Below are 14,408 nucleotides of genomic sequence, written 5' to 3'. Positions count from 1 at the left end.
TAGCCAGTTTTGGAGAAGTTGCTCACGGAGCCCAATAGATGGAGACAAAAGGAAGAGAAATCAGAGGGTAAGTTGCGGAAGGTAAAGCAACTTTAATGTAAAGCAGACTAAAAATCCTCCAGAATCAATCTAAAACTAATATCTATAATAAGATATAAAAATTCAACTGTTTGGGTTTATTCTTAGTGGGCCTTTATTTATGTTGTATTTGTGTAATATAGTCAAGTTATTTTGTAGGCGTTTACAAATGCAACAGAAGCATCAGTAGACACGTGTACTCAAAGGCCACTTTATTAGGTACACTTTACTTGTACCTGCAGACCTTTGCAAACCTTCATGGCATAGATTCACCAAGGTGCAGGAAATATTTGTCAGATATTTTAGTTCATGTTGACATGATAGCGTCACACAGTTGCTGTTGATTTGTTGGCTGCACATTCATGATAGGCTGTGGCATTTAAATGACGCTCACTTGGTACTAAAGGGTCCAAAGTGTGCCAAGAAAATGTCCCCCCACACCACCATTACCAGACTGAATGATTGATACAAGGCAGGATGGATCTATGCTTCCATGCTGTTCAAGCCAAATCCTCATCTTGTCATTTGAAGGACCAGGCACCGTTTTACCATTGCTCTGTTGTCCAGTTTTAGCAAGTCCCTGCAAAATGTCACTTGCTTTTCTATTCTGATTGGAGTGGTACCCAGTTTGGTCTTCTGCTGCTGTAACCATCTGCTTCGCTGTTCAACATCTTGTGTTTGGAGATCCTCTTATGCAAAGCTTCGTGGTAACAAGTGTTTATTTGAATGGTTATTTGAGTTAATGTTGCCTTTCTGTTAGCTTGAAGCAGTCTGGCCATTGTCCTCTGACCTCTGGCATAAACCAGTGAACTGCCACTGACAGGATATTTTTTTCTTTTTCGGACCATTCTCTGTAAACCCTAGAGATGGCTCTGCAGCAAAATTCAATTTCTGAAATACTCAAATCACCCATCTGGCACCAACAACCATGCCACCTTCAAAGTCACTTAAACCACCTTTCTTCCTCATTCTTATGTTTGGTTTGAACTTCAGCAGGTCTTCTGGACCATGTCTACACGCCTAAATGCAGTTAAGGTTTTGCTAAACAAATTTAAGGACAAATTTGACTGCAAATTTAGGAAAATGATAGTATGCACCTGTGAGATGTCCAATGGCCAGGAATTCCAAATTTCTTCTATTAGCAGGGCTGCAGTCCCAAAAACAACTGCAGTTTGATATGAGTTGTAATAGCCTTTTGGAGTATGTGTTTGTTAGTGCCCAAAAGATGGAGGCAGTATTGGCATGCCTATCTCAGACAATTTTCCTTTTCTTCCGAGATTACGTTATCTGTCTATTAGTGTGTATGAGGTTAGATCAGTCATGCCACCACTGAGCGTTCCCCTTAAAAAAGATCGGCCCTGTTTGACAGATCTAACGAAACGTGTCATCTGAATTTAAATTCAGACTTTAAGCTGTCTGCAGCTGGGGGTGCATTTGAACTTGAGAGGGCGGGTGGGTCAATGCTACATCTGACACATCATCCATCATCTCTGTGTTTGATGAGGTGTTGGAGATGTTATCAAAGCAGCATGAGTGAACTGAGGCAATATTGTAGCATTGTAACATATGATATATATACTATATGATATGCATGTGTGTGTGTGTGTGTGTGTGTATATATATGCATACATACATAATTTAAAAAATTGTTATATATTTGTTATATAAATATTCATTTGTTATATAAATAAAACACTAATAATTCTTATGAAGAAATACACACCTAATGAAAATGCTGTCCGTCTCCTGACTGTCTATGAGCACAATCGACAACATCTATTCAAAACTTCAAAACTCTATCAAACTATAATTATCCATAACTGTAAATTTGCAATTTTTGTGCGTATCTCTACATATATGCTGTAGTATTGCATAGTCTGTATATATTATCACTGTGACAGTGTTGCAACTACTTGCACTTTAAATTCTGATTACACCCACACATAAGCTACAAGATCTACACTGTTTTACTTATTACTACTTTCTTTTTAGTGTTTTTAGTTGTGTGAAGGGAACCTGCAAAGTAAGAATTTCATTACTCTGCGTAACCTTTTGTGTTTTGCAGTGTACATGACAATAAACTACTTGAATCTTGAATCTTAAATCAAGGAAGAGAGGTCATTGACATTAATCAGTCTGGAAAGGGTTACAAAGCCTCTTATAAGGCTTCGGACTCCAGCAAACAGCGCGAGCTTTAATCCACAAATGGATACACCTTGTAACTGTTAATGATTTCATAATCAGAAAGAGACGGAGCAAAAAATTGCATCCATGGGAGAGCTCCAAGGAAAAAAACCACTACTTACCAAAAAGAACATATAGGCTCACCTCACATATGCCAAAAACATCTTGATGATCCCCAAGACTGTTGGGAAAATAAACGGTGGTCTATTAAGACAAAAGTTTAACTTTCTTGAAGGTTTACATCCTGTTACATCTGACATAAAGGTAGCACAGAATTTCATAAAAAGAGCATCATAACAAAAGTCAGACACGGTGGAGGTAGTGCCAGACCATCGTCTGAGGCTGCTTTTCTGCTTCAGGACCTGTTCGACTTGTTTTACTTGATGGAACCGTGAATTCTGCTCTCTACCAGAAAATCATGAAGGAGAATGTCAAGCTGTCAGTTTGTGCCCTGAAGCTTAGCGTACTTGGGTTATGCATCAGAAAAATGATCTGAAACACAGCTAGTCCACCTCTGAATGACTAAAATAAATAAACAAATAAGTAAAAATGAAGGTTATGGAGTGGCCAAGTCAAGGTCTGACCTTAGATGCTTTGGCGTGACCTTAAACACTTCATGTTGGAAAACCCTCCATGTGGAGGGTTTATATATATATATATATATATACTTTGCAATTAGCTTGAAACATGTAAGTGTGAAAAATATGCCAAAAATAATAAATGAGGGCGGGGACAAAGAGTTTTTCACACCATTGTGCACACATGGTGTTAGAAATGCAAGCGTATTAGTAATATAGCTTACGTACACAGTGCAACAATTCATGTGGTCAAATCTTCAAAATGTATCGGTTTGTTTTAGCCTGTCAAACTGTCATGTATGATGCAGAAGAAATAAGATCAAAAAAAGACCTGTGCATTGCTTATCTCTGCTCTCGTGGGGGATTAATCCCTCTGGTTTCCATTACCAATTAACTCCAATAAAACACTTCACGCTCTGCTCCCTTGGGCAATACGATAGGCGAGCAATTTAGCATATTAATGTGATCAAGACAGGACCTGTTCCTGTGTCCTTTGTTCCCTTTTTCTTTCACCTGTCCTGCCCCTTTAAGATTAGATATTTCAATCTAGGCGTGTTTCCTGCTACCATTGACTGAAACCGAGAGCTGGCAGGCTGTAGGGGGGAAAGGCATATCCAAGAGCTTTACATATTCCTGGACACACTGGCGATTCTTTCTTATTTTCTTTTTCTTTAAATGAAGGCTGTTGAACCAGCAGTGCAGTCACAGTCTAACAGCCTGTTTGTGAGGACCCAGCAGCTGCTCGCCCGTAAAACCATTTATGATTTATCGAGATGACATGAATGTCAGTCGGTCAAGGTCCGCTCTTCCGATTGAAAAGCTGGATTTTCAGGTTTCTGGTGGGAATCATCTGCTGCACGCATTTGGATGAATTTCTCCTGATTTCCAGAGGTGCCCGGACCGTGAAGGGATTGAGGTTGTTTGAGCGGAGAGGGAGGCTCACTGTGGGAATGACATGCTGCAGTAAAGACGGGAAATAATATGGATTAGAAAACGCCGATGATGTGACTGCGACACTTTGAATGGTCAGAAAATGCTTCCCAGCCGCCACTTAGCGCACAAGTCTTTAATATCACTCATTAACTGGACTGTTTTTGACTAAATAGTATTTTGGGAAGGGGCTACATGTGCGCAGATCCCCTCCCGAGCCATCGGCGTATTGTCTGAATCCCTTTGCAGTATAAATACTTGTATTGACCCAAAGAAGCGCACACTGCTGATCTGAGAAGAGGACACCATGTCGGCGGTGATGATAACACGAAAGGTGCGAAAATGGGAGAAGCTCCCGGGGAAAAACACTTTCTGCTGCGACGGACGGGTGATGATGGCCCGGCAGAAGGGCGTCTTCTACCTGACCCTCTTCCTCATCACCGGGACCTGCGCCCTCTTCTTCGCTTTCGAGTAAGTCATACCCCGTGGCAAAGTTATCAGCTGCTCCAAAAAGTGTTTCCAACTCCCTTTAGGCTTCTTATGCCTTTCCCGGTTCCCAAAATATCGAGTCTTATAGCCTTATCCAACATTTGTCAACTTTAGAGGTGCATAAAATCAGTATAAACTCACATAATAAATATTTTAGCTTCAATCAAAAACATCCATCACTGCTTAATTTACGTGTTAGAGATGTCAATTTATTTTGATTGATTGATCTGGAAAGCAGCATCCACCTTCTCAGAAAGTCCTCACCTTTGATTAGGTTAAATCACCAAATCAAGCTTTTACTGTTATCCTCATCTCAGTCATGTGTAGTTGATCTGAAAATGATTTCTTTAAGGGAGTATTGGATTTTTGTTACCTTTCTAAACCTACTTAATGGTAATGTGATCCTGGGCTCGGTGGTGGGCAGTAACTGTAACCTCCTTTTATGGTTTTTTTTTGTAACAGGCAACAATTTCACTTTGATAACCTCGTATTTGTGTCTTGTCGATCTAAATTCTCTTCCTGACAGAGAAGATGGTTATGACTGACCACATACTGAGTTGTTCAATATTTAATGACACAAGTCATTCAGCTTTGGTTTTGCGGCCCTTTTTTTTTTGGTCTCAGCAGTTCTGTCCCAATCCACTACTTGCACAACCCATTGGACTCATCATCCAGGCAAGCACTGTCGACCTGCTCGGATGCTGCTGGTGAACCCAGATCTCATCAGTTCATGCTGTACTGAGGAGTGCCTTTTAATAAAATGAAGAACATGGACGTGGCTCATAAAGCAGTGCTGCTTACACTTTCTGTCCATGTCCTTGTTATTTCCTCTTTTCTTTCTTGGTAGTTTTTAAATGACACACAGAACACAATGATTTGGCACAAAATCCTGCTGTGTAACACAGTAACCTCCGTTGACTGTGGGTGTGTATGCGGCTACCAGGCCAAATGGATTTGGAGCATAGTGGCGAGGAGAAGTAGCTGCTCTTGCATAGTGCCAGGCCCTTCCCGTCTCTGTCTGCCTGCACGTTAATGGCCTCTTGCTTTCCTCTGAGTCTGCACAGAAGGAGCTGTTGTCCGGCTCAGAGCACAGAGGGAAAAGGATGATACTGCTCACGCTGAGCATCCAGAGCTGGGAGGAGGCGTTATGATAACTGATAGCTAGAGGGTCGTTAACTTGCTATGTTCATATTACAGCACAATATAATTATCTTTCTGGGTGGGACAGCTACTGAAGTTGGGCCCGAGCAACATGGGGGTAATTGCTAAATTCAGTTACATGGCAACTTGATACATTGAAGCTATGACAGGGTGAAAGCCATCAGCAGAAAGGCTCTGAGGTATAATGCATTCACAAAATGCCAGTTTAACTAGTGATAGAAGCATTAAAACACCAAGTCTAAGCTCTTTGCTATTGTAGAATTATTTGTCAGCTAGTGCGAGCGCTGTAAGTAACAGCTGTTTTCATAATTAATGCATCTGCTGTTGATTATGTTCATTTTCTGCATTTTCCAGAGTCTGAGACTGCTTGTTCAGAGTACTTATTTTATCTTAAAACCCGACTGAAAAACCTTCCCATCGCTTGTCACCCATAAATAAATAACAACTATTGCATAATCATGAAACTTAGCACAGACATTCAGGCTCCCCAAAAGAAACCAATTGTAATCCTCCAACCCCAAATCTTGAATCTCTATAAACAGATATTTGCATATGAATATCTAGAATCTGTTGGCAAAGACAAGAGTTTTGGTGATGGAGGTTTCCTGGTGTGGCAGGTATTGAGGAGTCATGTGTAAGACATGCAGAGAGACCACGTGGACAGCAAAAGAAAGGTGCATTCAATTGCACTTTCAAGGTCTCAAGATATGTTTTGAAGATGACTCGACTTTCTTCTAGCCGCTTTAAGATAATCTGCATTCATAGTTGGAGACCAAATGGCATGAACCGTTGAGCACTCCCTCAGAAAACGCCTCTTAAGTTTCCCCCACTGGATGATGTCGTGATGATGTTCTAGCCACCACTGTGATTTGATTTCTGACTAAATCATTGCAAAACTGATCACATTTGTAACAGCTGCTGCTCTCTTTTGAAATGTCATCGTGTTAAGCTGCTAAACTAAGGCACGCTAGTGGATAAATATCTGTTAGGTTTGTCATTGTGAGTATAAATCAGTATGCTGACGTTAGGATTATCTGGCTCATTTTGTGCTAAAAATGGAAAAAAAAGGTATAAAACAGAAGCCAATAAATTATCAGTTAATCTGCAAAACTAATATTTGTTGAATTTCACTGCTCTAAAACACTAAAAACAAACCAGTGATCAAAAATGTAATTTTTGTATAAAGGCTTGCAACACATTAAAGACTGTATTGCAGTCGATTGTGTGACGCTGCATCAGTATAATCAGCTAAGCTGCCTGTCAGGGCAACGTCTTGCTGTTTCTTTATCTTGGAGAATTCCTTCCTCACATGTGAGTTTAAGGTTGGGCAGTGTGCTGCACCGTGACGTTGATGGCAGAACAAGGGAGGGCAGTGTCATGGCGTGAGCTGGCTAATATCCAAGACCAGGGGAGCAGACATCTCACTTTTATCATCAGCCACCGGCACCATGTGCAGGGAGACCCCTCCGTGTTTTAATTTGTGCTAAATTGCGGAAACCAGTGGCTGAGTACACAAATGGAAAGATGCATTAGGGACAAGTAAACAAATTAGTCACTGAAGAAATGGGCCCAGCCTTTTTAGTTTTCTTTTCCCTTGCTGGGCAGAATTTTAAGTCTTTACATCCTTACCTTATTGGATTTGTGCTGAACCTTTTTTGCATATCTATTAAACTGGGTATTGCATTCAGTGTGTGTGTACAGAGGGCTTTAGCATGTACATATCTGCAGAAGGCTTACTTGCAGATAGATGTTTGCAGGTTTGGTTTCTATTTGCTGCTTTTTGTCAACGTGTGTGCATATGTGCATGCGGATTGCCACCTATGGATTTTGGAGGAAGGAACAAGAAACTGGAACATAAGGACAGTGTGTCATCTGTCTGTCCACCACAGGACACTTAGCCACTAGGCCAGAAAACCATATGTGCATGACGATCTTCTTTTCTGGGTATCGGTGCTGTATGTGTGCAGTAATGGGAGCGATGCAGGACGAGTAGGTATACAGGGATGAGCCTGCAGAGCGAGTGGCTGCAGTCAGAAGAGCTCTTGTAGTCAACCCCCCCAAGCCTCTCTCAGCATCTAACTCCACCCTGTCTCCCTGTTAACCAATCGGAAAGCGGCATCCGGCCAAGGCCAAATGAGCAATAACATGATTTATACCCTACTCAGAGTACGCGCTCCATTTACAGCAACCATGATCTAAAGGCTTTGTTCTCTGGAAGCTTCTCTATCAGAAGGAGAGAGCTGCTCCTCTGTGGAGGGTGGATTTTATAAATCTATAGCTCACAGCCTGCGAGCCTGCTTCATGCAAGGAAGGAAAGTCCACATTATATTTGCATAAATCTTGGGGTGGGGTTGAAGTAGATGCACTGCTATCAAAAATGTGACAGAGATACTGCTAAATAAACACATTTCTCATCAGTCTCAAGTTCACTTGCTAAATATTATATGACGCAACATCTGTGATCCCAACTTTAATCCCACTAAACGTTCAGTGACCCAGGCTCTAATGTTTCATCTCTCTCGTTTGGTATTTAAATGTTGCATAACAAGGACGACTGATTTAAGCCTGGCATCAGAGTATAGTGAGTGTAGTCTGGAGCTTCAGGTTCAGGGGGTGCAAGCTCCCATGACATCAGAGCAAGGACATGTATCATCTTTGTCTACCTGAAGCAGGAAATTCAGTCACGGCTTGATACCGCATACTAATGTATGAGGTGCTGATATCTGCATTGTTTGGATGACTCTTGAAATATTCTTAGATAAGAAGTAAATGTTAAGTGAGCTTTTGGATTTCGTCAGGCTTTTGTTTTTTTGAATATTTATGAGAATAACATGAGCAGTTTTATTGCTGTGGGAAAAGCACGAGGATCCACGAAAGCTTTTCTGATATTGACTTGTTTCCTGCTTGTATCTTAAAAAGGAGAGAGGGCAAGCAGAGGTTGAGAGCTTTTGTTTTTTCCCTCAGCAGTGCCCTAGAAACAGCCAGGCACAGTCTGCAGATGTTTGTATGACAGAAGGCTGTTACTGAGGCCCACTGTTGAGCTGCCTGCACAGCAAGTGCATAATTCATTTGGAGTATGAGTCAAGCAGGCCTGCAACAGCTTACAGCTGTTAAGTATTAATAACGGAAGGGTTTGAAATGTTCGACAAAGGTAAAATGTCATGAGTCACTATGTGTGGCGTCGTAATCCCGGGTTCAGGGGCGGTGTGGCTGAGACGCTGAAGTGATTCTAATTTGGTGATATCACTACTTTAGGAGCTTTTCATCTCTGAGCTTGTGCCATTCTGAGTTAAGAAGGAACTAAACGTCTGCAGAAGACTCGCCTTAAAGCATCTAATGCCCACCCACACCAGGCACAGACATGACAGTAGGAGCAGCAGTAGGTAGTTTATCTGTCTCCTGTGTAATGAGATTTAATTGTTTTATTTTAATGCCTTTATTGTCTTTTATGACCACCAGGTTTTTCCCTAAACGAGTTCCCTTTTATTAAACAAAGTTTATTCGGTGTAAGTTCGGTAAAACTCGGGGTCTAATGCCCACTCTGATATTTGTTTACGATTTAATTAGGGGCCAATAAATAATCCAAAGAACATACAGCAAGGCTTTATTTGCCTATTAAGTCAAGGGGTAAACTCAAGTGTGATAATATTTTTGTGCCATGGTTAATAAGATTACAGCCTTTGAATGTGATGTAGGCCTCCTCTGGGTCAATCAGTAACCAATATGAACTACTGCAACTTGTGCAAAAAAATAAACACTGTAGAAACAAGAGGTTTTAGCATCTCATACCTTCATATAATTGGCAGTGGCACAATTCAAAATCCTTTGTTGTTGTTATTATTTTTAATAAATTGGAAGAATGCAGGAATGGTTTATTACGCATATAAGGGGTGAGGTTAACAAATGTAATCAGGTTACATTTTGCCTTTTGTTATGCAGCACACACAGATAAGTGTGCAACTCATTAATTAGAAGACAATTTTGCTAAGAACTATGAGAACACAGTCTGTTTGGATTGTAATGGCAATGCATTTCATTTATGTAGTACCTTTCAAAAACAAAGTTACAAAGTGCTTAACAAGATAAGATAAGAAACAGCAAATAAAACATCTAAGAGAAGGCAAAGGTCACTCAACATTTGGCTTAGGAATACTAGCAGCACAAGGAGGTAAAAAGTGAGGAATAAAGAAAATAAAAAATAAAACAACAGGTAATTAAAAGCTAGTAGAACGTAGATTGAAATTATAACTAGGAGAAGGCGATTAAACAATTAAGGTGGACAACATCGAAATAAACTTCAAATGGAGGCACAGAAAAAGCCTACTTTGAAAAAATATGTCTTTAAGAAGGATTTAAAAGACAAAAGTGAGCTTGGTGATCTGATCTCCTCGGGATGATTATCACGGTGGGGTGACCAGCTTGGCCGAGGACCTTTTTTCATTATTCTTTTCTTATTTTCTGTAATAATCCAAAAGCCTACAGACAAATTCTACTGTGTATCAAGGCCGAGGTGTTTTCTAACTTCCTGGTTGGTTAAAAAACAAAACAAAAAAAAAGGCACTCTATTACAAATGTATTATCTCTAAAGGTAGTTCATGTATTTGTAGCATTTCAGTATAATAGAAGGTATTGTAATGTATTCTCGATGAGCATTCCATGAGATGAATTATACTACTGTTTATTTTGCTAAATATAAAGCAGTAGGTAAGCTTAGCTTTGCATAAAATTTAGATATTGTGGCACACCTGTCTCTGCACAAAGGTAAGGAAATCTGCCTTCTAGCACCTCTCAAGTTCATGAAATAATTTCCACACAGGTTGTTTTCACACCTTCACGAAGACATGCTGTTAGAATAGTAAACAGATATTTCATAAATATGAAGTAAGTTGGTTAAGGAAGAGGGTTTGTTAGCAACATGTGCGTGTCAGTTGACGGATATCCCCTCGTAGACGATCCAGTTTTTCCTGCTGCTTCTGTGGTGATTGGTGAACACGGAGTCACCAGAGTGGTGCCGTGACAGCTCCACCCTGCACAGCGCAGGAAATTGTCACATCCAGGAAAGATAGGGGGGCTTGATGGGAAGCAATGATCGAGAAGCCTCCTTGAATATGTTCCAGTTTACGGTTACGGGAATTGCACTTCATCGACAGACTGCAATCCCTCAGCCTGAATCCCGCTCTGTGCGGCCTCTGCACAAACGGCTGTGGGAAACACACCTCGCAGGCCTGCCAGTGGAAATTTCTATTGATTTGATCTCCGCTCCTTGTTTCCATTAATGTTTGAAATGCGCTGCCGGAAAACTGCTCAGACAAGTCAAGCAGGTGTGTGTGTGTGTGTGTTTGCTTTGTTGTCTTGTCAGAGCTCAGGTATGCTGACAGGGTTCATGTACGTGGTGACATTAAACAAGTCCGCTTTGTTCACTTTTAACTGTATGCCTGCATAGTGAGAACAGAAAACCGACCATGATGATGAAGCAAAACTGTGGGTGACACTGTAGTAGATGAGTAGCTAACATCCGGGCCACCTGTGTGAGGTTATCTGTGTTAAACAAATTAAATAAAACAGGCAAAAGCAATTTATTTTTTAATGGCTGCTGATTTCTCTCTCTTTTCCCCTTTTTGTTATATAACTGCAGCCACTTCAGGTTTAATTATGAGATCACAGATGTGCAATGGTGCCCCTATGTACAGATTTCTGTTATTGGCTTAGAGCGCATTGGATCGTTATAGAAGAGCAACTCCGATCAGCAAAATTTGAACTAAGTCAACAACCGTCCACAGTATGAAAAAATAAGAGTTTTACCCTCCATATTTTTCATGTGTCATAGGCTACTTGTTTTTGTTACAATATATGGAGTGTTGGCTGTAACCAAAGGTTAACTGTTTGGATATTCTTGTGTTGTATTTGAGTTTCAGTTTGTAGATTCTGATATTTGTTTTTAGTTTGTCCTCCTCGCTGTTGTCACTGCACCTTAGCAAATTTGTTGCTAGATTCAGCCGCTTTGTTATAACCATTCACTGGATTTTATATTAGATGAAAAGGACTTGGCAGTAAACCACAAGACAGTAGCTTGCTGTTCTGTCGCAACCAACAGAAAAGTCCTCCTCGCACTTTTTTTATTGGTTTATTTATTTATTGTTTTTTTATTGGTTTAGCAAGAACAATAAGATAATAAAATAACACCTTCATTTATTTTATTTTTAAGCCCCATTTTATTTCTTTATCGTGGGCTTTTTTACATTTTCTGTTTAATTTAGTGTAATGTTTGGCTTGTTTGATATTTTTATTATGCTGTATTGTTTTAAGATTTTTTTTTTATGGTTTGGCTGCTGTAAAATAGTAATTTCCTAACTTTTGAGATAAATATATTTCTTATGTTATTGTAACATAAAGCGAGTTCACTTGGTGCTTCTGATGTTCTCTCTAAGTGATCATTTTTGCCAAATTAGCAGCAAAGGCTGTGAACACTTATGTACATGTTTTGTTTTTTATTTTTAATAAATCTGCGTTAATTTCAAGCAAACTGTTTGTTCACTTTATCTTTATGGGGAATCGCATGTAGAGTTTTGAGGCGAGGCTGTAACATGACAAAATGTGGAGGTACTTTCCAGATGCACTGTATGCAGATGCTGTTTAATGGAACAAAAGAGAATACTGTGTAAATAAAGTGTAGCCTGGTGATCTTGTGTGTGGGCAGTTTTATGTGTTCCTCAGTCCCTTAAAATCCTGTATTGCAACATTAGAGTCACATTATGAATATATGATTTCAGCCTCAAGGGAGAGCGATGAGGCCATAGAGTTAAACTATTAATAACTGCGTGTGGAAGCCTTTTTGCTGCTGCTGCGCTCTTCTGTTGCAGCACTTTGCATTGCAGCTCACATCTGTTATCAGATTGTGCAGCCGGCCCTTTTGGAGGAGCCCAGCTGGCTCTAATCTCAATGGCCTGGCAAATGGATCCACGCTTCTCCACTAGTACAGAAGGTGTAGGGAGTGCGGCATCGTGTTATTTATTCAAGGCCACGACTTCGGTCTTGTGGTTCGTGACCTTGTGCTCTGAACACCAGTTAAAAATATGTGTGGTGTTGTTTTGTTGTGTCCTCTGTGCTCATGGCTTTCCTGAGAGTGCTCTGCCGCTTCTCTTAAGATTATCCGTAGTTATCATGTATTACTATGATGGAGAAATGTAGAACAGGATTTCTTTAATTAATCAATGTGAGAAAAACATGTTTTTTCCTCAATCCTGTATGATGTCAAGTTTGCAGATGCGAATATGTAGAAAAGAAAGCAGCTGTTGTGTGCACATTATTTTAAAAACACTTTTCTTTTTCTTGTGCAGATGTCCGTACCTGGCTGTTCATCTTTGTCCCGCCATCCCAGTTTTTGCTGTCCTGCTGTTCCTTTTCGTTATGGCCATGCTGTTGAGGACCAGCTTCAGTGACCCCGGGGTGCTGCCGAGGGCCCTTCCTGAAGAGGCTACATTCATTGAGATGGAAATTGGTAAGTTACAGGATTTGCGGACGGACACTCTCCACTGCTTCCCTTATAACTTCATGTGAAAAAGGTTTTCTATGCTGTCCTATGAAAAATTAAGTACACCCTTACTGCAGGTGATTAAATGATCATCAGCAAGTGTGGGTATCTCTGTAAAAGCACAAGATTTGTAAGTCTGCTGGTCTGGAAAATTCAGGTGTGTGTTTTAACACAATGCCGATGCTCCCAGCAGTGGACTTTGCTGCAAATTCGCTCCAAGGTCAGACTGTGCAATGCTAAGAGAAACTAAAAAAAAAAACCCAAAACAAAGTCCAAGAGCTACATCTCAGGCTTTAGTCACCTTAGTTAGATATTAAAGTTCATAACAGCCCAATCAGGCAAAGACCGAAGAAGTATGGCTTGTTTGGAAGTGATGCCAAGAGTTAGCTTCTTCTGACTAAAACCACAGCAGCACAGCTTTAGCTTGCATCAGCATAAACCTCAAGACCTCTAGAACTACGTCCTTTAAGGTGACCGACATAGACATGTTTGGCCATAATGCGCGGTGCAAAGAGTGCCAAAGACCAAACCCAGCACCTCATACCATTTGTGGGCTGGGCATGTGTGGGTAGCGTGGCTGAGCGGTCTAAGGCTAGTCTCTCTGGAGGCGTGGGTTCGAATCCCACCGGATATAGGGATAGCTCATTAGGTAGAGTGTTCGCCCCATGATTGGAAGGTCCGGGGTTGAAATCCACTGAACGGCTATCCTGAGGCAAGCTGGATTGGTACTCCTTCGATGAGTGAATGGGTTAAATGCAGAGGACTAAACAATTTCCTACAGGATTAATAAAGTATACATTTATTATTATCATTGTTGTTCTGGAGTCAAATGTGATGCCTGACAGCTAAAGCTGGGCTGAAAGTGGGGCCTTCATCAGGACAAAGATCCCAAGCAGAGCGGCAAATCTACAAGTGAATGGCTGAAGAAGAAATAAAAATCAAGGTGTTGCAATAGCCCGGTCAAAGTTTTGTTTGATCACATTTGATTGAAAGCGATATCACCATTATTACCATCATCTTATCCACATGTTTCTCAGTCTGGACTAAATTGTTTGCAACATGGCTTTGCCCACTTCTAACAATTGAGAAGAGCTCAGGGAAAAACACAAACACAGGAAACTGTTAAAGGAAACAGTGTTTACATCTACAGAAGAATGTCAACACTCTAGATCAAGAAGATAGAGCAGCGTTTATGTCTTTTAAATACCAGTTTAAATTGCTGCTTTGACAAATCTTTAACAGCCTGACAAGACCACATGCTATGCAATTGGGTTTATTTGTACTATTACAAGTAAGTTATCTTGAGCACTACCTGTCACTAGCAAACAATGGAGAGACACGACCAGTGACTATCTGTGTAGCATTTAGCAGCTAAAGAGCCTCAGGCACAGCTGAAAACTAAAGGCTGAGCCTAAAGAGGAGCAAGAACCTGACCTACATTTGGCAGGTAAACACAA

General features: G+C 40.6%; 1 protein-coding gene across 1 annotated transcript in view; it reads left to right on the top strand.

Moving 5' to 3' along the window:
* The first annotated feature begins 3,350 nt into the window (after window positions 1–3,350).
* zdhhc9 (zinc finger DHHC-type palmitoyltransferase 9) overlaps window positions 3,351–14,408 on the top strand; it is a 28,430-nt gene continuing 17,372 nt past the window's right edge. The window contains exons 1-2 of the mRNA XM_042220756.1: window positions 3,351–4,241; window positions 12,758–12,918. Coding sequence (XP_042076690.1) covers window positions 4,078–4,241; window positions 12,758–12,918 — 325 coding nt within the window. The 5' untranslated portion in view covers window positions 3,351–4,077. The remainder of the gene's footprint in view (window positions 4,242–12,757; window positions 12,919–14,408) is intronic.

Source organism: Haplochromis burtoni, unplaced genomic scaffold (assembly GCF_018398535.1).
Source record: "Haplochromis burtoni strain Fernald_Lab_line unplaced genomic scaffold, NCSU_Asbu1 Contig_4, whole genome shotgun sequence".
NCBI lineage: Eukaryota > Metazoa > Chordata > Actinopteri > Cichliformes > Cichlidae > Haplochromis > Haplochromis burtoni.
This window is presented reverse-complemented; position numbering and strand designations above follow the sequence as displayed.